This window comes from Athene noctua, chromosome 4, assembly GCF_965140245.1.
Source record: "Athene noctua chromosome 4, bAthNoc1.hap1.1, whole genome shotgun sequence".
Taxonomy (NCBI): Eukaryota; Metazoa; Chordata; class Aves; order Strigiformes; family Strigidae; genus Athene; species Athene noctua.
Genome location: NC_134040.1, coordinates 30,158,926 through 30,183,494, shown reverse-complemented (window position 1 = coordinate 30,183,494; position 24,569 = coordinate 30,158,926). Strand labels below are relative to the sequence as shown.

The following is a 24,569-nucleotide window of genomic DNA, read 5'->3' as shown; positions in this document are numbered from 1 at the left end:
TCTAAAACTCCCTTAGCTTCCTAAAATACAATTTCCAATGATGTTAGAGAGACTTCTTTGATGAAGAATGTTTAAATTGTTTTAATCTATTTCTACTACAGCCCTATTAAATACCTGTCTGGTGATCGTCTTGACCAGCGTCCTCTGTCAGATTCTGCAAGAAAGTAGGAATGACACAGTTAAACAAGATGGTGATCATCATTGTTCAGTACTGGTTTTAACCTTTATTTGACATTAATAGTCATCTTAATTACTTAAGGAGCATCTACCTAAGACTTCAAAGCTTTCCTTTGTCTTTTCCATTCATATCTATCTAAAAAGTTCAAGAACAATCTTGAAATAATTTGAAAAATTCGATATTTTTTTTTTAAACAAAAATATATCAAACTGTTTCAAGAGTGGAAATAACTACCCACTGTATGGGCAATTTTCCCATTGTTGTATTGAACAACTCCATTAATAATGCAGCGTTAGAAAGACTGGATTTACCGTTTACCACAGAAATGACTTTTCTTAAGGATAAACACACATGCATGTTCTAAAGAAAACTGATTAAAAACTAACTGAAATCTTGGAAATCAGTTACCCCTTTAGGCACTGTCTTTTTCACTAAATTTGCAGTGCACAAACAGAAGTCATATCAGCATTTCCAACTACGGTTCCAATAAAACAAATGCAAATGCAAACAAGCAGAGACAATCTTCAAAAAGATCTTGTTTCACTCTTTGTATGGTTGTAAGAGGACAAGTTGCTCATTCAATACATTTTCCACAATAACTGTAAGAAATTGGATAACTATAATGATTACCATTATTCCGTGTATCTAGAAAAGCTGCTTCTACAGAGACATCATCTAAATCCAATGTTGCAGCAAACAGTGCTCAAACTCCACTCTGACCCTGGGTGTATAATATTTCACCTTTTAGTACTACTGCTTATCTCTTAAAGGATTCAAACCCAACAGCCTGTCATATAAAAAGGCAGCCATAGTTTTTGAAAGCGTAATCACTTAGTGTTTTCAATCACCAAACATTCTGGACTAAAGCCCTAGATATTCTGGTTAGAGAAAATGGCAAGTCATTACCAGCCTATTGAGGGTGTGGTAAATCTTGTGAATATTTGCCAGTGTTGATAGGTGAGAATTCAGTTGAAAATCTAGAAGGGGAAAAACAAACAAACAAAGTTTTAAACTCTGGTTTCCAGCTGTAGCAACTACAATCTTCTAACGTTCTGTTTGTTTTATTAACACTTTTTCAGCATCAACATTTTCAACACCAAGTGGAATCAGTAAGTGAAGTCTGCAAAAGATATCCCACATATGCATTTTTCTTATGACCATCAGCAAAACAGAACTAGAGTTAACTATAGTTAAATGCAAAATTATATTAAAAAATAAAAAGTATTTGCCACTTTTTTCCTTTAAATTGGGAATCATTATAATTTCCATGCTACCCAGTCCTTCTGTTCCATCTATTCCAAAAACAATTTAAGTACCATGTAACATTCTAAAATCATTACTAAAAATGAAAGGTTTTTTTAAAAAATAATTTAATTCATACACACGTACTTGCCTTTATACTAATTTCCTTGCAAAACCAAGTGACTGGAATACACTTACAGTTGAAACATGACTTTTATATAACAAACCAAAGGTCACAATACAACAGCTGTTAAGACCAGACCCAATAAAACCAAAAATAAAATATTCCAATCCTTCATGAAAGAAGCCATAGCACAGATGTTAACTTTGCTTCCATGCTCCAAAAATAAAACACTTAAGTTTGCTTCAGTTGCAAAATAGTGACAAACTCATTTTTTCTATTCTTTTAAATCGTCTATTTTTGCTAGACATGTGTCGAGGACAAAATTGAAAAATAAGTAATTTACAAAAAAAGATCAACTGCGATCTGGGCAGAGAGACCATGCAAACCAACAAGAATCTCAGAAGCTGGACACAGACCAGCTGACAGGGATCAAAGACAGCCAACTACTATACAATATTTCCATTTAAATAAACTAACAGCAAAACCCCACTAGAACTCCTGCATAAAATCACTCTCATTAGAGACCCGTACTATATGACAAGTAAAGTATCTCAGTTCTTCTGTATGTGAAAACTTGTGTGTCTGGAGTCACTGAGCAGTTAATGCATTAAAGCATTTCCACTGTGAGACATTTAATTTGGCTTTGCCCAGTAGCTAATACAAGATGCAAGTGTAATAAATTATGGTAACTAATCTGCAAAGTTAAGCAAGGCGGGTGCTGTAATAAACTACTGTAACTAATTTGCTAGGCTGGGCAAGGCGGGTAGGTACACTTGAATGATCTGTAAATGTTAAACAATTAAATGTAAAGTGGGCCATTCGGATTGGAACAATGTAAACGTGTCTCAGAAACCCCACCTAGAGCTGACATGTAACTGCTGCTTGAAGAAAAGCCCGCCAAAAGGATGAAACCATGAGGCTTTTAAAAAATCCAATAGGAGAAAAGCGCGCCAGGGAGACCAAGGCTTCGAGACTTTCAAAAGACCCAATAGGAGGAGGACATGCACCCCAGCAACCCAAATGACCCAATGGAAAAGAGCAGGACAACTATCTGACGGGAGGAGATTGGTTAAAGACAATGGCACAAGAGTATAAAAAACGCTGCTTTTTGGAACTCGGTGTGTGTGTGGCAGAGCTGCGGCTCTCCATGCACCCAGCGCTGCTTTGCCTATTGCTTCCCACCCTAAATTGACTGAACCCAAATAAAATTATATATTTTTATAAAAATTGGCTTTGTCTGATTATAACAATTTGGTGACCCTGACGTGATCTCAGTGTGCTTTCCTGGACTGTGGCTTCTCGAGGGGCGCCCCACAGATTGTGGCTCGAAAGTAGCAGTCTGGGTCAGTCTCCAGAGATGAACGGACAAAAGAGAAGCAATAGTCAAAGGAATTGGAGCTCCAAAGGAAAGACTGCAGTATTAAATACCCGTAATTCTGGTGCATGAAGATCCGAACGCAGACGACGGAGTCGTGAGTATAAGGCATACCGTTTGGTTGGGTGGGATTCGGTTGCTTGTGAGTGAGAGTGTGATTGAGACGGAACCTCATTCTGGAAACGAAAGTAGTTTTGGAGCCAGGATTTTGAGTTCCGAATCGAGCATGGAGGTCTTCTAATCGCAGTTCCAAACTCCCGCGAGGGATTTGGCCGGTGAAGGACCGAAGTGGATCCTATAGGATTCGTGGGTGGGAGCACGGGTTCTAGGGGTACGTGGGTGGGTAAAGGGTTCAGCCCCCCGCAAGACACTCTCACCGGTAACTAAGGGCGAGAGGAATTGCCGTAGAGATTCCCAAGGCGAGAGGAATTGCCGTAGAGATTCCCAAGGCGAGAGGAATTGCCGTAGAAAACTCCTAAGGCAAGAGGAATTGCCTTAGAAAATTCCCAAAGGATACATGGATGGGTAAGAGGCCCAACACCCTGGATCCAACCCCCTACAGGGGCTGTAGGAGTTGCCACAGTAAAACCCCTAGGTGGGTCAAAAGGAATCAAAAACCCGGGACCAGGAAAAAAAAAAAAAAAAAGTAAATTACTGAATATACCACCAGATAGTCCATTAGGCATAATGATTAGAAATTGGTATGAAAGTGGTCCTAGAAAAGGAAAAAGTAAATTAAAATTAGTCCAATATTTTATGGTTGAATGGCCGAAGAAACCTTTAAACCCACCTGTCTTCTGGCCTACTTTTTGATCTTTTGAAGACTGGATTTGCCAGGCTTTCAGTACATATGTTTACTCAAGAAAACCTTTTAGTTGAGAAGAAAGTGATTATGCAAAATTGTGGATCAGGACTTCATGTCCTTATCCAGCTTCAATACTTACACTAAAAAAGGATTGAAAAAATCTGAAGAAAAAGGGGATAAGAACAAGGAAGGGATAGAGAAAGATCATGAATGGGAACCACTATATAACTGGCCGTCTCCATTCTTTAATTATCCGGCCCCGGCGCCTTTAACAGCCCTGGCCCAGGCGGCCTTAACAACTCCGGCTGCCTTAACTGCCTCGGCGGCTTTAACGGCCCCGGAGGCCTTAACTGCTCCGGCGGCTTTAACTGCCCCGGCGGTTCCCCTTCTACCTCCGGCTGCATATACAAGAAGTAAAACTGCCGTAACTGAGGGAGCTTCTTTATAACCCTTAAGGGAGGTACCCCTCGTAGGCAATCAAGGAGGCATCGGATTTGTGGCAGTCCCGTTAAACACCTCCGATGGACGAAATTAAAAAAAAAAAAAAAAAAGAAATGGGGACTCTATAGATGATCCTCTCAGAGCAGCTGAGAGGTTAGATCAATTTTTAGGTCCCAATACTTACACCTGGGAAGAAGTACAGTCCATTTTAAGCATTTTATTTACGACCAAGGAAAGGCAAATGATTAGACCAGCCAGAATGTGTTTGTGGGGACTGCAAAACCAAGCAGGGCCGCCGGCAGATCAGAACTGGCCCAGTGTCCGCCCTAACTGGGGTCATCAAGAACAGGGCCGACAGAATACGAGGGACCTTAGAAATTTAACAGTGGCCGGCATTAGAGAAGCAATTCCTCGGGGGCAAAACATTAATAAAGTCTTTAGCAAACATCAAGGGAGAGATGAACCACCCACTGATTGGCTGGAAAGATTAAGAAAGAATTTACAAATGTATTCGGGGGTAGACCCGACACGCCCCGTGGGAGAGGCTTTATTAAAAAAAAAAAAAAAAACAAAAAAAAAAAAACACAAAAACAAAAAACAACCCACTCAATTCGTAGCCAATTCGTGAGGTGCCATCAGGAAAAAGTTAGAAAAAGTATACAATTGGCAAGACCGGAGTCTGCAGGAGATACTTAAAGAAACACAGAAAGTGTAAAGGCAGAAAGCAAAGGTGAAAATATTTGCAGCAGTCAGAAACCTCTGAGATCTCATTCTAATGGATTTACCTGCAGCTTTGGGTGGTGAAAAGTAAGGAGCAGTAATCAGAGGAAACGAATTAGCATGCTATTATTGTGGAAAGAAGGGACATTTACAGCAGAACTGTAGAAAACAGGAGCAGGATAAAAGGATGTTTAAAGAAGAATAACGGAGTCGGAGCTCTGTTTTCTGGGGACAAAAGACGTCAAAGGAGTGCTTGATAAAAATAAAATGAAGCCCCAGAGAGAAGAGTTTGGATTTTTAGCAAATAGGGGCGCGGAAAAAAATCAACTGTAAAAAATATTCCGAGGGGATTTATTATTGCTACCAGAAGCTGAATTTAAAAAAATAATAGTACAAGAAACTTTTTTTTTTTTAAATTATACATTAATGGGAAAAGACGAGCAAAAGATAAATCCTAAAGTCTGGTATGCGAAAGGAGAGATTGGAAAGCTTAAAATAAAGCCTATTAAAATTGATATAATTGATCCGGAGACACCAATTCAGATAAAACAATACCCCATTCCCCTAAAGGGTCAAGAGGGGCTGAAACAAATTATAGACGAATTATTAAGTAAAGGTACATTGGAACCTTGTATGTCTCCATATAATACACCTATTTTACCGGTTTTAAAATCAGACAGATCTTACAGATTGGTGCAAAATTTAAGGGCTGTAAATCAGCAAACTGTGGCTCGTTTCCCTGTGTTAGCAAACCCCTATATGCTGCTTAACCAACTACCCCTAACTATATTTGGTACAGTGTAATTGACTTAAAGGATGCATTTTGATCCTACACACACACACACACACACACGACAAGGGGAACAGAGACTATTTTGCATTTGAATGGGAAGATCCATCTAATAATAGAAAACAACAACTCAGATGGACAGTGCTTCCCCAAGGGTTTACAGAATCGCCTAACCTTTTTGGGCAGGCATTAAAAAAAAAAAAAAAAAAAAAAAAAGGTACTGCAGACGCTCAAGCCATCCTCAAAAATAAAGCTTTTACAATATGTAGATTATTTATTAATAGCTGGACAAACTGAGAATGATGTCAGGATGGGGACTACAGAACTGCTGAACTTTGTAAAAAAAAAAAAAAAAGATTAAAGGTTTCAAAATCTAAATTACAAATTGTAGAAAATTAAGTCCTTGGGGCACTAAGGCTTTGAGTGATCATTTCTTGAGATATTTTGGCTGTGTTGGAATATATGAAACTGCAATACAAACTACATACGGTTGTTTAACCTGTAAAAAGATTAATAAAAGAACTATGAGACAGACCGCAGCTGGTGGAAGGAAAACAGCTTATCGACCTTTTGAGAGGGTCCAGATAGATTTCACAGAACCACCAAAAGTTGGGAGATATAAATATTTGCTGGTAATGGTAGATCAATTAACTCACTGAGTAGAAGCCTTTCCTACCACCAGAGAGACTGCTCAATCAGTAACTGGAACAAATTATACCACGATTTGGAATTCTAAGAGCATTTAATTCGGATCATATTAGCCCAGACACCTCCTTTAGGATTTGCAGTACACAAAATACAACCTGGAGGTGAAGTAATGATTAAAACCTGGAAGGAGGAAAGCTTATCTCATGGATAAGAAGGACCATTTCTAGTACTATTAACCACAAAAACTGTTATAAGAACTGCTGAGAGAGGGTGGACTCAAGTTTCCAGGGTAAAAGGACCTGTTACAGAAGAGCCTCAGTGGAAGATTGAATCAACGCCGGGAGACCTAAAGCTTCAAATGCAGCAGAATCAACAAAGGGATGGACACATTAAGACTAACTGAATAATTAGAAGGACTCTATATTGGTAACAAGAAAATTTAAGGTATTTGTTATGAAGTTTTGTAAAATCCTGAATGTTTGTTATAATAAGTTGTGGTGTCTGCTTTATAAATAAGTGTATAAGCCATTGTATATAGTTGTATAAGAAATTGAATAAGAGTTACAAAAAGGAGAAGACTAAAAATAAATTCAAAGTGAGGGCAAGACTGGGTTGGCCTCCATTTTTGCTATTAAGAAGATAAACACCTGACCGTTGGCAGCAACCCAATGGGTCTAGGGACAAACAGAAAAATGTGCCATCCCGGACCTCACTATCGTGGTTTCCTTTTTCTCCTAATTATATGTATCAGCCCTGTAATGAATATAGAAAGTCGAAGTGCTCCATATGATCCCCTTGAAGATAATCAATTTGTTTTATTAGCCAAGACAATAAGCAGAACTGTCAATCTAAACCACTGTTGGGTCTGTGGAGGACCTGTAGGACTGTTCAGCTGGCCGTGGGTCTCTGTACCCCTTACTCCATCGCAGATTGTGAGTAATTACAGTGATATTAACAATACTACCTGGGAAGAAAACAAAGCATGGCCAATCCAGTTTCCGAATCAGGGCAGATTTTGTGTGAACCAAACTCAGAAAGGAGGAATTGATGTAGAGGAGAGTAAATGCCAGTGGACAATTATACATAAATCGATCAACAAAGATAGAGGTATTTATATATGGTTATGGCTTAATGAACAGGGACATAGCAAAGGGTTCAAGGGATTTTGGTCAAATAAAAATAAAACTGAATATGCTCAATTATACGGAAACAACTTTTATAATCAAACCTATGTATGGAAAAATGATATGGGATCCTGGTATTGCAATATACGGATAAATGATAATTTTGAATGAAGTTTTTCAGTCCTTTAGGAGATAAAAACAACCTTAATTGGATCCCTGATTATTTTATTAATTCTCACTTTTGGACTTTGTATCTTGAACAAATTAATTAACCTTGTTAAGAACAGGATTGAAGCTGTCCAACTTATGATGTTATGGCAACAATATACTGATTTAACCCAAAAAGACGAACACCGACTAAAGACTGAATTAGAAGATACCCACCTTTTTAGAGGCTGCTAGAGAAGCTATTTTTAAACTTAACTAGCAAATTAGGGTATTTAAAAAAAAAAAGGGGGGGGGGACTGTAATAAATTATGGTAACTAACTTGCAAAGTTAAGCAAGGCGGGTGCTGTAATAAACTACTGTAACTAATTTGCTAGGCTGGGCAAGGCGGGTAGGTACACTTGAATGATCTGTAAATGTTAAACAATTAAATGTAAAGTGGGCCATTCGGATTGGAACAATGTAACCGTGTCTCAGAAACCCCACCTAGAGCTGACATGTAACTGCTGTTTGAAGAAAAGCCCGCCGAAAGGATGAAACCATGAGGCTTTTAAAAAATTCAATAGGAGAAAAGCGCGCCAGGAGACCAAGGCTTCGAGACTTTCAAAAGACCCAATAGGAGGAGGACATGCACCCCAGCAACCCAAATGACCCAATGGAAAAGAGCAGGACAACTATCTGACGGGAGGAGATTGGTTAAAGACGATGGCACAAGAGTATAAAAAAACGCTGCTTTTTGGAACTCGGCGTGTGTGTGGCAGAGCTGCGGCTCTCCATGCACCCAGCGCTGCTTTGCCTATTGAACCCAAATAAAATTATATATTTTTATAAAAATTGGCTTTGTCTGATTATAACACAAGTAAGGTCAAAAACACAATTCCCACATTTCCATCCCAAGCATTTCAAATTTATGCTTTCAAAATACACTCAAGATGACCCAGAATCTAAAGATAAATAAAAGTTATTGTTAAATATCAGATCCCCAAGTCAGTAAAGTACACTGCTATGAAGTTAAAAAGTGGATCTGAGGGAACTTCCTGCTGTTAAGTGTACTTGTTACATGCATCGTTAATGGAATTCTCTTATCACAGTGAATAAAAAAACCTAATCAAGAGATAACTTTAGGAAGTATATATTTCATTTATTATGTTAGCTGGACAGTATCATTTCACTAATTGGTACGTATTTATTAATGTATTGTCTCCGATCCACAACCACAGCAATACAATTTCTTTAAGACAGAAGTGCCAAAGATGGAGTTTTCAACTTTAGATATACTTATCTATATGAAGTCAAAGACAATCTAGATTGTATCACAATACGATAGGGAGATCTTGCATGTCAAACAGGGTGATAGATTTTTTTCCTCCATTAAGTGCTCGATAAAGTTCCATTTTTGCCAGTCAAACAATACTAAGCAGAACCATTCTGCAGAAAACCCACCCCAAGCTTCTTAGCCAACCTTCAATTCAACATAAAGGAATTTTTTTTTTAAAGGGGGGGGGGGGGACACAGACATAAAAGCCATTCTGAGAAGGGCAAGATTAAAACGTAAGATTTATTTTCTTAACTGCCAGATCAGACTAAGATTTCTGGAATATGAATTTTAAAATTTCCCACTGCTCAGGCTAAAATCTACAAAACATGAGTCTTTAGAGAAACTAACCAGTTACACCTGGAGGTAACAAACTGAGCACAATGAGCAAATACTTTATTCTGAACTAGTATTAAACAATAATTTTTAGATGGTACTCTTAAAAGCAATAGAAAAATATTTTAAAATTAGGATTATACATGTTCTGGTTTGTGTGTGTGGCAGGCAGTTTTGTAGCAGGGGAGGGGCCTACAGCAGTGGGCCCCTGTGAGAAGCTTCTCGAAGCTCCCTGGCTCCAAGCTGGACCCACCTTTGCACCACAGCTGAGCCAATTTGCTGTGCCTCTGTGATAATGTATTTAAGAAGGGGAGCCTGGGAGGAGGAGCTGGACTTGTGAGGAGGAGTTGCAAGAACATCTGTGTGAACGCCAAGGTCAGCAAAAGAAAAGACGAGAAGGGGGGGAGGTGTGGCAGATCAGAGACTTCCCTGGATCCTGTGGTGGGACAGCAGGGCCGCTCCCACCACCACCCATGGGGGGTCTACAGTGAAGCAGATAGCAATTTGCAGCCTGTGGGGGCCCCATGCCCCCACAGATGTCTGTGCCCAAAGAAGGCCAGGACTCAGTGGGAAAAAGACCCCACTGTTGTAGTTTGGCAATAAGAGGAAACAGAGGGGTGACCCACACAACCATGGGAGTGACTCATGTCAGAGTTGGTTTGTGGATGACTTTCTCCTGTGAGGGGGGGACCAGGCTGGAACAGGGGAGGAAGGCCAGGAGTTCCCCTCCTGAGGAAGAAGTAGTATCAGGACTGACTACACGCCCCATTCCCTGCCCCCTGTGACACCGGCAGGGAGGAGGTAGAGATACTGGGAGCAAAGCTGAGCCCAGGAAGAAAGGAGGGATGGGGGAAGGTGTTTACAAGATGTGATAATGCTTCTTACAGTCCTACTCTGTCTGTTAAGTGTTGTTAGTGTCTGTATTCAATTTATGTTCTTTTTTTTTTCTTCTCCTAACAAGTCTGTCTTTTGCCTGTCACCATAATGGTGGATCATTCTTCCCTGTCCTTATCTCAATTCCTGAGCTTTTTGTTTTACTTTCTCCTTCCCAGTGCTGGGGGGAAAGGGGGAGTGAGCAACTGCGTGGTACTCAGTTGATCTCTGAGCTCAAACCACTGAGCCTTTTGCTTTATTTTCTCCTTCTCATCGCTGTGGAGGAAGAGTGGAGTGAGCAGCTGTGTGGTGCTCAGTTGCACCCTGAGCTCAAAACATAACAATGTATCTTAGGTATTGCCTTTGAAATAAAACATTCCCAGGCACTTCAAAACGCATCATTCATACCAGCGTGTTTCACACATACACTGGAAATATCCTTACAATTTTAAGCTGTTACTTCAAAAATAGGTTACATAACTACGATGGACTTGGAGAGGTTACACAAATACATTTTACAGCTCTTATACAAGCATCACACCTTAGTTCATAAAGACTGGTTTATGCATAGGAATACGGAGCACCAGAGTCCAAAGTTTTCTCTCTTCTACAGGGAAAGCTTGCAGAGTAGGGATATTATCCAAAACTGAAAACAGGCTTCTTTTACAGTAACTGTTACAAAAGCAAATATGAGCAGCAGCCAATGAATCAGGAAGTTAAATTACAGCTCAAGACACCTTCTGAACTGGTCACAGTATTCGCTGTATCTATACTGCAAGGAAGATACACACTGCATCCTATGCCATTGAAAAGGCGTATTTTGAAAAAAATGGTTTCGTAGGAACAGAAACCAAAAAATAATACCACCTTGAAAACTAGCAAAGGGACAGTGGCATCGTCAACATGACAAGCAGGTGATTCAACAGCTGCCTGCAGATGTATGCTTCAGGAATATCTTCCACCTCCAAAACTTCCACGCTAGCTTATCCAGCCTCCAAGCTGTGCCTGCCTGACCTCCTTGGTCAGCCCACCACCCCAGGAATCTTATCCGCAAAAAATATAAACAAACAAACCCTGCCAGCTCAGTGATCTGAATTAGATCACCAAGGAGATCTAACACCAGATAAACAGAGTCAGAGCAAGAAACAAGAAAAGTCCTCCCAAGTGGAAGCAAAGGAGTCTCTTGTGGCGGCAGCAGCAACATGTTAAATCAAACCAACCGTCCTTCCGAGCCCCACTATGAGGAGAGTGATACATCCCATGAAGCTATACACTCAGCATTTGGTTGTATGAGCTTTACATGAAGAAAGCAATCATGTGGGAAGCTATTTTTCACCTGAATAGAAGAGTTTCAAAGCACAGGAATCGGTCTGTAAATATTTTGGGTTTTCTCCTGCAGAAAAAAGTATTAAAGTATTTTACAGCAAAGTACCACACAGTTTATTGACCTGGGATAAGAAGGAAATGGGCTTGCTTCATGAATACTGAAGAGAGATGTGCTGGAATGTTTGCTAAGACTTTAAGAGGTGTATGTTAAACAAGCGTACATATTTTGTTGATTAAATTATTCTTCACGTAGATTTAGCTTATCTTTAGCAAAGATTGAAGCAATGGAAATTCCAAATGGTATTAAATACTTTGCAGTAATTCGGAATGTAGCAGCTGAAGAAAAAAAAAAAAAAATCTGAGTAAAATAATTGCAAATACAGAATCTGGAAAGGAAAGAAATGCCAGAGCCAACCTAATACCATGGAATTCAAACTTTTGTCTGCAGTTTATCATTAATACTTAACGTTAAGTGTTAAAGTCTGGGTTAGTCAATTAGTCACAATCATATACAATTTAGAAGTAAAAAGCAAACAGTTTAAAAATAACTTTGAAAATATTATAGATTAAGGTTAACACTACGGACCTGACGGTTATGGAGAGGCAAAAGAAAGAACAGCTGGCTGGGCTTCCTTATGTAAGAAACTACACAAAAATCATTCCACAGCCCCTCATCAAGACAAACATGAAATACAATGAACAAACAAAAAACTCAATATATCTGAAATATAAGCAAATGATGCAGATGAACTGAACTTGAATACTCTACTGTCCTATCTGAAATGAAAAAACTTTCAAGGTCAAGTCCAATTTTTTGTTGGAGGGAACAATGTGCTGGTAAACTACTTAAATGAAACCACAAATGAATACCTAAAAAAAGTATTTCTGCCTATGCGCCTACTCGCACATAGACACTTACTTGCCTGGACAAAAATTTTAACTTAGTTTCTCCTGCCAAAATTATCATTTTAAAGCTTGGACAAGACACAGCTTCAGGGTGCACTACAATCTACTAAAATCCTAGTAAAGAATTAACAACAGTACTAAACCAGATCCGCACCTGACTCCAAGATTCCTTTAAAAGCTTCTAGATTTTTTTTTTCTGAGCAAACAGAAAACCTATGCAAAATCTCACAGTAACGGCAGATCTAAAAATATTTATCCTAGACAAGCATGCCATATAAATGTTATAGATACAACTCTGTATTAAAAATTAAGTATGGAAGTAGTTTTAGTAATAATTTTTAGTACTGCTAAGATATATCTGACTCAGTACAAATATTGTGTGTAAACTTCTCTAACCTTCTCTGAAAAAAATTCAACAGAAAACACACATTAGGCAAACTCATTCCTGAAAATTAAAATGGAATGTTTATGCTTTTATTTTTATTTGTTCCCTGGTTTCAAATTTGTAGTAGTACTGGAAATAAAGTTCAAAGTACTGTCTTCTTTATTATTTTAACTAAACTTTACTTATCAAAAAAATCATTTCATCTATGAATTACACCATTTCATGCTCTGTAGTCTACTTACAGAATTATCCTACAGTAAGACAATTTATGTTGATTAATGAACTTAAAAGTTTGGTGAAAGCCTTCAATACTTATGTTCAGGAAGCAGCATTTCTATGTTCATTACTAAATGCAGGAAACAAAGGAAAAAAAGTGCATCGGTTTTGTTTTCATTTACACAAAAACTTCATCACGCACCTAAAACCTGAGATTGCCAAACTGCAGTATAGAGCAGCTAGGAGCTGACTCTGCATTCCTGTCAAAAACAGGATTAAGAATTCATTTCCAATGTGTCTGTAGCTGAATCCCCACAGGCAGTGACACCCTTTAGCAAGGGCAGCCTGCAGAAGAGACCTCTCTCCCAGTCCCTGATATGGGGCAAGCATGTGGGCCAGGGGAGGCAGAGAAGAACAGGCTTGAAAAGTAGGGTCACCCTTGATTTGGTGGGATTGAACACAGGGCACGATTCAGAAAGTGAGGAAAAACGAAGTGAATTCCAGCCTAGACAGTAAGGACATGCAATTAAATGGAAAGAGAAGGGGGATGATCCATCCTAGCTTGAGGAGCAACAGAACCCAGCCATTACAGCTAAAGACATGGTGCTGCAGGACATTGCTCCTGCACAAATACATGCAGAGCTGCACCAAGCTCAGAGCTACTGCTGACAGCAGAAGTATCCAAACCCACAGCTGCAAATTTGTGTACATTTTCCAAAAACAACATCCTAAAATGTTCTGAAGCAAAACACAGAGTGATTTAAGCTATTAAAAAAAAAAACCTACAAAAAAACACCCAAACAACAAAATGTGGTTGAAATAATACCACACTAAAAAAAACTTATCACTTTAACGTAAACCTTCATATTCACCCCTAACATTTGGCATTACCACATCTAATCAGCCACTAACTTTATTTACAACAATTTTTAAATTACTGCATGCTAAATGGATAGGGAAAAGCATTCACCTTTTCCCACAGAAACAAATCCTTACTCTACCTTGGGATTTTAAAAGTACCCTGATCTGAAGGCTTGTTTACAAAAAGAGCTACTGCAGTTTAAAGTTCATTGAGAATTTCAGAGCAATTTAAGCTGTGCACAAGTTGTGTAACTTACTTTAGTTTGAATGCATTTCCATTTACCTTAAATTGACTCGGAACAACTAAGAGCTATGCTAACATATACTACACTAACATACAGGATAAAACCCCTACACACTGGCTCATGGGGTTTTTCTAGGTTTGGTTTGGTTTGGTGGAGGGGGGGGGGGGGTAGTTGGATGTTCTGTTTTGGTTTTTTATAGAAAAGATCTAGCACTAAGTGTATTGCTGGTGCAAAACACCTGTTTCTGTTGGCAAATGCCACTTGTGTGTACCTACTAAATGTATTTGCTAAGTATTCCTAACAGAGATTCTTGCCAGAATATAATAAAGCTGGAATGACCAGCCTCAGCTGGAAAAGAATGAGTAAAAAAGTGGTTAATAAGAGCTCATTTAAATCTCTTACTAAAGCATATATTACCAAATCAAACAGCATTCCAGTGATTCCATGTTATTCGGACTGTGAACAGACATTCTTTCAGTGTACAATTCAAGAATATAGGAAACTGAGCTCCAAAGCATTTAATACAAAACTGATTTTACACCCATTTGATGCAAAGTGTTCATCCAGTCTAACTCATACTCTACCAACAAATTAATTCTAAAAAGTGTCAGTGAGTTAGTTCTGCATCATTTGCTGCTACGGCCTGAGAGTTGTTTGCCAGCGCTACTCTTAACTCCATGCCAGATTAGGTGTCATCTGTCATCCTACAAAGGGCATAAAGCTAATAAAAACTTTGTATCTCGTGCTCTAGCTAAATCAGCAGAAATGCAACCCTGTCATGTACGCACTACTAGCGTATCCAGCGCCATGCAGATCTGGTATACATCACGATGGATCTGCAACAGCTTAGGAACAGTTATGCCAGTCAAAAGCATTAGTGCCCCAGCTGTTTGCTTCTTCCTCTCTGCCAAGTTACAGAACACACAGCTCTGCCAGCAGCACAGGTCATGGGCAAAAATCAGCCACGTCAGTTTAGACAATTTAAGTAAGTGGCAAGTGCTAAACCAGATACATTTGACTTGAGTGGGTTAGAGAGTGCTCCTACTTTACCAGTTGAGCAAGGGAAGTGGTAATCTACAGCTAATGGGCAGTAATGAGCAGCTGCAGTAGACAGTCCCACAGTCTGTGCAGCCGCACATCTGCATCAAGTGACACAGAAGCATGTGTCACACCAGCTGGTTCCTGAGGGCAAGCTAAAGCCTTGTAGCTCTAACAAATATATATATTTTTATATATATATATACACACAATTATACATATATAAAAAACACTAAGCAAACTGGTAGTTAGGAGCCAAAAGTAGAAATTCTGTTTAAGCTCAGACCCATGATTTTAAATAAAACAACTTAACTGGACACCATCAGAAAAACGCTGGCACATTTCATATAAGGGTTCCGCTTGAAGCCCTTGATAATAGTCTTACTTATTGCAGAAGAAATAACCACACTATTAAACACGCTTAATATTTAAATTGTATATGAGTTGTACCTTTTTATGGGTTGTACTGTACTTTCTAGTGCAATTTTTTGGCAAGCACAGGACGAATTAAGCAAGTCTTCCTCTTCTGCTTCAAGACACAAACAAAACTAGGAAATAATGCTTTGAAAAAGCCCAAGGTCTTTGTTTTCAATATCTCTAAAGTAAGGGGAAAAAAGTAAAGAAAATACAGGGTTCAAAATTCACTTATAGTCAGCACAAAAACTACTCTGACAGAAGTACATTTAGATCAAGTACCCCAACCAGGCAAATGAAATCTCATCCTGATACAAAAGAACACAGAGAAGGAGTGAGAGGAAGAGTGTTCACCCACTTAATTTATGGCACATCCTTGCACTGAGAAGACATCTCCAATTACAGTTATTGGAATTGCAAGAAACTTTAAAGCAAACACTTGAAACTGAAAAAAAGGAAAGCTAATGTTTCTCATAGAATGTGAAAGGTGTATATTCAGTCTCAGAAAGTAAAACTGAGACTGAACAAAAATTCATTAACAGATAAATGTTGTAAGAACAGGTAAGAATCTAAGAAGGATCAAAAGAAACATCAAAAGAAATGTTCAGTCAAGAAACAATCATAAGCCTATTTCTGTATGTGTAAAGATATGCTACGAACGCTTTCAAGCGTTTAAATCAGTGAGGGAAAAAAAGTACTAGGAAGTTACAGATAACAGTTAGGTAATTTAAGAAAACATTCCTGTTTAAAATGACACATAAACAAGACCACGAACTGCAAAAAGAAAGAAAAAAAAGTATTGAGGTGGAAGATTCAATCATTCCAAGGGACATTTTTAAAGACAAGCTAGTGACAGCTGAAGGCTGAGAAACAGTACTACTCTTGTTATCTGCAGAGAATATAAAAACTGAAACAAATCAAAAAACCCAACCAAAAAACAACACTACATAGCCTTAAGATCCTACGTGAAAGAGCACTGGAATATTGGTAACTGTAGCTTACATGTGTATAATGAAGACCTGCACCTTTTTTTGGACAGGACACGTGACAAAAGACACTGAACAGAAGGCATTTTCTAGAATAATTACCCTTCCATTTAAACAGGAGACCGTTATTTGTGCTTAAGTGGCAGCTTTAACCACCAACATATAATGATCCCTAAACAGAAAGGTAAAATAAGCCAGAACCACTGAAGAAATTCTGTAACTTTCTGAGTTAAAACCTTTACAAGGCTGCCCCTGTCCAATCTCTCATTTTGAGAAACACAGGAGGATTCAAGAAAATCCAGGCCTTATACAGCATTTCTCTCCATAATTGCTTTCAGGACTTTGTCCAAAAGTCAGACCGTCGTTCATTAACGTATGACCAAAGCTTCAATTTTCATTATCTCTCCCATAAGCAAGTTCTGCAGTAATAAAGCGTCTCCAAGCTGCAACCCCCTGCACAGTAAGAACACGTTCCCGGGAGATTTCACAGGAATCGAGAACATCATTCTGCCGAGACAGCTCAGGATGACGGCCGCATCTCTCCAGCGGACGGGGATGAAGCCTATTCCTGCACCCCCGTTACCCCACAGCCACGCAGGTGTGTAAACCCCCACACCAGACAACCTGCCTACAGCATACGGTCCCGCCTGCTCTGAAAGAGGAGCCAGAAACTAGGCTGCAGGGACAAAGCCTTCGCCACGCTCCTCCAGAGGAGCCGGCGTGATCCCCACCTCCTCCTGCCCTGAAGCCGAGCGGCCTTGCCCGAGGGCGGAGCCCAGCGGGCCCCGGTCCCGGTCCCGGCCGGGGGCTCCGCGCCGGCCGCGGGTACCGGGCTGCAACTCGTGCGCCGGCGCGGGGGCGGGGGCCGCGTGCGGCGGGGCCGCGGGGCCTGCTGGGAGTTGTAGTCCCCCACTTCCTGCCCGCGGCGCCGCCGCGCGGGGCAGCCGCAGCACAGACTCCACCTCCCACAATGCCCTGCGGCCCCCACTCCCCTTCGCAGCCCGTTTCTCCTGCACCGGCCCAGCGGAATCCGCTAAATTAACCGCCACCCACCTTCTCCCACATACGCGCCGCTCCCACGTAGCGAGGCCGCCGGGCAGCTCCGCAGCCCGCGCCCGCCCTCCTCTCGGCAGCCCCGGCTCCCTCGCAGCCACGCACGAGGGCCGGCCGCGGCCTCACCCGCTCGCAAGCCGGGTCGGGGAAACTGCGTCACACCCTCCCAGCGCCCCCGGCCCCCTCCGGGCCTGCTCCCCTTACTCGTCCCCGCCGCCGGACGGGCCGCCCCCGCCGGACCCCGGCCCCTCCCGCGCCCCACCCCGGGGAGGCCGCCGAGGACCGCGGGGCACTCGCCGTCCCCACGGGGCCCCCGCCCCCAAGCGCGCACACCGCCTCTCTCCCCGCCGGTTCTGCACCCGCAGGCCCGACACCTCCCCCCGCCCCGCCCCGTCACCGGGAGCCCCGGTTGCGCGTTCGGCCGAGCCTCCTCGGTGAGGGTCCGGAGAAGCCGCCCCCACCCGGCCGGCAGTGCCCGCCGGCCGAAAAGACCAGGCCGGTGGCGCCGGGTGCCGCCGGTGGGCGGGCGGGAGCGCGCGGCCCGGCCCGGCCCCGCCACTACTCACTGACAGCGGCGGCATCCGAGTGCATTTTCGTGCAGCGCACACACTGCCCTGCCCGGCCCGGCTCCCTCTGCCCCTCTCCCAATCACAGAGCCCAAGCACGGACACCTCCCGTCCCGCCCACCGGCGGCACCCATTGGCTCGGGCTGCCCCGAGAGGCCGTACGTCCTGCTCTCCTACTGCAAGAGGCTCCTGCCATTCTCCCTTTGCCCGCCCCTCACCGCCTTCCTCGCCCCCTCCCGACCTCCCATTGGGCTTAAGGCCGAGCCAACCCCGCCCCCCTTCACTCTGACTGGGCTTTGCCGCTGCCAGTTTTTCCTGGCCTTGAAAGCGCGTGCAAAGAACACCACTTTGTGTCACCCGTGGCTCTGATTGGCTACGGCGGACAAGGGCCGCGCCCACACCCTGATACGATTGGGTAAGCGGGGCAGGGGGCGGGCCCGCCGGCGGGCGGGTGCCTTGGCCGCAGCCGGCCCGGCTCCCCGCCCCTTCCCTCCCGCCGCCTGCCGACCGTTACACGGCGCGGGGCACTGCGGCCGCGCGCTCTCCCCGTCGCGGCCCTGGGCGTGCTCCGACGGCAGCCCGCGGCCCGAGGGGACGGTAGGCAGCCGCGGCTTCCAGGCCGCCTCCGTGACCCTCCGCTGCCGGGTTAAGCCCAGGCCTCTGTACGCCCGAAGGCTCGCAAGCCTCGTACCTGCCCCGCTTACTCGGGTAAACGGGTGCTCGCACAGTTGGTCACGCGTGTCTCCGGGCAGCTGGTGCCGCGTCGTCGCGGCTGGAGCAGGCAGCTGGCGCTTGGGAAGGAAGATGCTGGACCACGACATCCTCCCTGTGCTCCGTGAGCCCAACTTAAGCGTAGCCAAACCGCCGACTAGTTTAGAAAGATTTCTTTGTTTTTTCCCATCTCCCGAAGGAGAAAAATGGCAGCCTGCCAACGCCAGCTGGACGCACCGAAGTGTCAGGTCAATGTTACAGCAGCAGCAACAGCAAGCTGGGTAGTGGGGAGACACGGGGGGCCAAGAGCTGCTCCTTGCAGGTTGATAAGACTGGTTTACTCCCCCCTAGGAACTGTTCCTGCTCCCTGAATCTAGCTCATGAAGCCACCATCCTTTCCCCCACCTTGCAGTACAACGAGCTCCCCGTTCCTGAGCCGGGGGAGTAAGACACCTTGCAGGTCACTGCTGCTTAGCACGTGAGCCCAGCAGCTTGCATCCTTTCAGGGATAACAGTCTTCCCTTGCCCTGCTCCGTATTGAAACAGATGAGAAGAGACTGCTACAGCACCGCCTCTGCACAAGAGAGGATTATTAAAACAGAAATTACCCATAAAAAAACCTTCCTCTAAGAGGTTAAGTTAAAAGAAAGTCAAGGACTCAGAATTGAAGTGCTAGATTTGCATTAGCCTACAGTCCTAAATTAACTGACCACACACCTGATTTGGAGTTTTTTTATGACCCTTGCCTTGTATTCAGTGAACCACTCAGAATGTACAAGTGCAGCCGATTTATTTTGCAGAGCACCATCTTGTGTTTTCAACTGCCTGGTTTACAGAGAAGACGGAGTCCATAAGAAAAAGAATTCTCTTTTCAAAAGTCATGTACTAAGACCACGTCAGAGAAATGAACGAGCCCATTATTTGAAATTCTTACTTGTTCAAAAATCCCTCGAAATTATTTCTGTAGAACTTCCTGCCTCTATCTGATATTTTCCTGTCTGCACCATCTTTTCTTTACCTTAGCCATTGTATATATTACATTACCACCTTTAAAATATATATAAAGCTGTACAAGCTAGGTTTCACTTCTCAAGCAATTCTAACATTCTACATGCCAGACATTCACATCTGTGCATGTCATCCCAAACTCTTACACCCAATAGTGGCACCATTGAGTTGCAATTCTAATTGAGAAGCACAATTCCTTCAGGGGTGCCTGTTTGTTCACACTGACCATAAAAAGCACATAGACGGCTACTTCAGAATAAAAACATATTCAAAAAGAAATCATCATATCTTACACAGCTGTAAACTGATACAGACCTAGAGAAAGGTGGCACAGAAAAACCCTATCTGGTTGTATCTGAAGTCAGAAAGCTTAGTACTTTTTTCTCCCATTTATATTAGTCTAAAATGAAAGAGAATACTTGGCTTTACATATCTTTCCTTAGACTATAGCTTCCTTAACTACAGCTATACATAAGGATAAAGCAAATAACACTGTAGGTTTGACAAACAAAAGTTCAAAATATCTTTGAATAGTTGAATGCACAAGTATAATCCCTGACCCTTAAAAATAGATCTGCAAAGAAATCCATAGAGTAACACAAAAGAGACACTGTTTTCTGCTTCTGCTGCTAAACAAGGGAATGTATGCTTCAGCCAGAAGAGGGTTGCCCCACCAAAGCAAAGCCCATTACAACACAAACCTTCATTCCAACCTCAAGATGGTATAACTATCCCCTTTGTTACCACTAGTTGTTGTAATCCACTATGGAAGTCTTCAGGCTGGCAGATGTTACACTGTCACATCTATTTTTTCTTTCTGAAGTCTGAGTTTACAGAACACAGAAATACTTCATTTTATATAGAGCAGACCAATCAGGTCATGGTTGATCAAGCATTGTCTCAAGGACAGAGATGGTTTAAGCAGCTTCAGCACTAGCCTCTTAATCCTAGCCCTCCTGGCATCCTTTCTTTTGTCCCAGTGCAACCATTTGGACAGCTAGAGAGCAAGGCAGATCAAAGAGCAAGACTGCCCCCAATGCCCCCCAAAAGCAAAAAAAAAAACCAAACCAACCAAAAACCCCTTAACACTTCTTTTGGTTTTGTTCATTTGTTTGTTTGTTTTCCCAGCCAGATGAATATTATCTGGATCACTACACATATTTGCAAATGCTCCCATCAACACACAAGAAAGGAATACTAAACCAAGAACTGGAGGGGGGTAGGAAATGCATCAGCTGGTTTACACACTGCTAGATCAAAGTTAAAACTGCATACTTTTTTTTTTTTTTTTATGGAGAAAGACTGTCATTGTTTGCATTTTTATGTTTATGTTGCTTTTTTTTTAATTGATAGCTAAAATGGCAACCACATAAAAAAACACCATAGACTGTGAAAAACAGAATCATAGAATGGTTTGGGTTGGAAGAGACCTTTAAGAGCCTCTAGTTCCACCCCCCCTGCCATGGGCAGGGACACCTTCCACTAGACCAGGTTGCTCAAAGTCCCGTCCAACCTGGCCTTGAACACTGCCAGGGAGGGGGCAGCCACAACTTCTCTGGGCAACCTGTGCCAGTGTCTCACCACCCTCACAGTGAAGAATTTCTTCCTTATATCTAAATCTACTCTCTTTCAGTTTAAAATCATTACCCCTTGTCCTATCACTACACTCCCTGATCAAGATTCCCTCCCCATCTCTCCTGTAGCCCCCATTAAGTACTGAAAGGCTGCTGTAAGGTCTCCCTGGAGCCTTCTCTTCTCCAGGCTGAACAACCCCAACTCCCTCAGCCCATCCTCATAAAGGGAGGTGCTGCAGCCCCCTGATCACCTTCATGGCCTCCTCTGGACCTGCTCAAGCAGCTCCATGTCCTTCTTATGCTGGGGGCCCCAGAGCTGGACACAGTGCTGCAGGTGGGGTCTCACAAGAGCAGAGTAGAGGGGGAGAATCACCTCCCTTGACCTGCTGGTCACACTTGTCTTGATGCAGCCCATGGTGTAGTTGTCTTTCTGGGCTGTGAGTGCACATTGCTGGCTCATAGTCAGTTTTCCATCCATTAATTACACCTAAGTCTGTCTCCTCAGGGCTGCTCTCAACCCACTCATCACTCAGCCTGTATTTGTGCTGGGGATTGCCCTGACCCATGGGCAGGACCTTGCACTCGGCCTTGTGGAACTTCATGAGGTTCACACGGGCCCACCTCTCCAGCCTGTTCAGGTCCCTCTGGATGACATCCCTTCCCTCCAGCATGTCAGCCACACCACACAGCTTGGTGTCATTGGCAAACCTGCTGAGGGTGCACTCAATCCCACTGTCCTTGTCACCAACAGAGATGTTAAACAACACTAGTCCCAACACCAGCCCCTGAGGAACACCACTCGTCAGTGCTCTCCACTTGGATATCGATCTGCTGACCACAACTCTTTGAGTGTGACCATCCAGCCAACTCCTTGCCCACTGAGTGGTCCATCCATCAAATCCTTGTCTTTCCAATTTAGAGACAAGGATGTCACGTGGGACGGGACAGCGTCAGATGCTTTGCACAAGTCCAGGTAGATGACGACAGCTCATCTTCCCTTGTCCCCCAACTCTGTAAGCCTGCTGTATAAGGCCACCAAATTTGTCAGGCACGATTTGCCCTTAGTGAAGCCATGTTGGCTGTCGCCAATCATCTCCTTATTTTCCATGTCCCCTAGCATAGTTTCCAGGAGAATCCACTCCATGATCTTGCTGGGCACAGAGGTGATACTGGCTGGACTGTAGTTCCCCGGGTCTTCTTTTTTTCCCCCTCCTTAAAAATGGGGGTTATGTTTCCCCTTTCCAGTCAGCAGGAACTTCACCAGACCGCCACAACTTCTCAACTGTGATGGATAGTGGCTTAACCACTTCATCCACCAGTTCCCTCAGGACCCACGGGTGCATCTCATCAGGTCCTGTGGACTTGTGCACCTTCAGGTTCCTTAGAAGGTCTTGAACCTGATCTTCTCCTACAGTGGGTGGTTCTTTATTTTGCCATTCCCTGCCTTTGCCTTCTGCATCTTGGGCGGTGTGGCTGGAGCACTTGGCAGTGAAGACTGAGGCAAAACGGTCAAGGAATACCTCAGCCTTCTCCAAATCCCAGGTGACCAAGTCTCCCGTTTCCTTCCAGAGTGGGCCCACATTTTCCCTAGTCTTCCTTTTATCACTGACATACCTATAGAAGTTTTTCTTGCAGCCCTTGATGTCCCTGGCCAGATTTAATTCTATCAGGGCTTTGGCCTTCCTAACCTGATCCCTGGCTATTCGGAGTTTCTCTGTATCTCTCCCAGGCTGTCTGTCCTTGCTTCCACCCTCTGTAAGCTTCCTTTTTCTGTCTGGCCCTGTCCAAGAGCAACTTGCAGACCTCCTGGAGGTCTTACCTGACTTCCTGTTCGTCAGGATACATTACTCATGAGCTTGGAGGAAGTGATCCTTGAATATTAAACAGCTTTCTTGGGCCCCTCTTCCCTCCAGGGCTCTATCTCATGGTACTCTGCCAGGCAGATCCCTGAGAGGCCCAAGTCTGCTCTCCTGAAGTCCAGGGCAGCAAACTTGCTGTGCGCCCTCCTCACTGCTCTAAGGATCTTGACCTCCATCATTTCGTGGTCACTGCAGCCAAGGCAGCCCTTGAGCTTCACATTCCCCACCAGCCCCTCCTTGTTGGTGAGAACAAGGTCTAGCATAGCACCTCCCCTCGTTGGCTGCTCTATTACTTGGAGAAGGAAATTATCATCAATGCATTCCAGGAACCTTCTGGATTTCTTATGCCCTGCTGTGTTGTCCCTCTAACAGATATCAGGGTGGTGAAGTCCCCTATGATGACCGGGGCTTGTGAACGTGAGGCTGCTCCTATCTGTCTACAGAGGGCCTCATCCTGCTCGGGTGGCCTGTAGCAGACCCGCACTACAACATCTCTTGACTCTGCCTTCCCTTTAATCCTGACACATAAGCTCTTGAATGGCTCCTTAAATACTGTCTGACATGAGGAAGAGGAGCCATTTACCTAGTTTTATCCTCTTCACTATCAGAAACATAGTGTAGCACCACCTTTGAGAAAGAGGAGCCCCTCTGTTTCCTAAGTGTATCAGACTCCAAATTGCTAAAGCCACTGCATCTCTCATATACCTTGCTTCATCTTGCTTTGCTTAGAAACGAGCTTGAAAGCTAATTTTAGGCACCAGAATCACAAGCCATTACGTGTGGTACGAGTCAGAGGGGGAAGCTGAAAATAAAAACATTAGGAAAGCAGAATTTGCTGAACATTCACAAAGCAGATAAATAACAAAGCACAGTACAGAGCATTGTAAGGAAGAAATAGTTTACCAGAAGCCCAGGAATCACAGTTCTGAATCATTTGCAGATATGAAAAAGTAACTGATACCCAAATAAATACAAACAGCTTAATGTAATGCTCCTGAAGGAAACACCTCAACTGTGCATTATTCTTGTAGTATCAGCAGAACAGTACTGATCAGGGATAAAAGAGGACCTCAGGTGGCAGAGAGTAGCAGCTGCAGATTATGTAACTGCTTTCAAACCACTCCTTGTTAAACAATTCAGCTCATGGACTCATACTATGCTCCCTGTTGAAGTAAAAAGGGTGTTCTGTTACACTTGCTCCACAGACATAGGATTCTGACCCCAAAGGTCCTTTTGTAATACCCTGCAAACAAATGTAATTTTACATACATAAGAAAAAACATG

General features: G+C 43.1%; 1 protein-coding gene across 7 annotated transcripts in view; it reads right to left on the bottom strand.

Moving 5' to 3' along the window:
- The window catches only part of DCUN1D4 (defective in cullin neddylation 1 domain containing 4), a 47,759-nt gene extending 29,513 nt beyond the window's left edge, over positions 1-18,246 (bottom strand). For 4 of the 7 annotated variants that reach the window (XM_074904797.1, XM_074904792.1, XM_074904793.1 and 1 more), the window contains exons 1-2: positions 1,085-1,155; positions 115-154 (exon numbers count right to left, since the gene is read on the bottom strand). Coding sequence is in view for 3 of the 7 variants with exons in the window: in XM_074904796.1 (XP_074760897.1) it covers positions 115-154; positions 1,085-1,155; positions 18,134-18,158 (136 nt within the window). In the remaining 4 variants the exon portion in view is untranslated. Of the gene's footprint in view, positions 1-114; positions 155-1,084; positions 1,156-18,133 lie in introns of those variants that run through there. The other 3 variants (XM_074904796.1, XM_074904790.1, XM_074904791.1) reach the window with 1 other exon arrangement.
- Between the last annotated feature and the right edge of the window lie 6,323 nt (positions 18,247-24,569).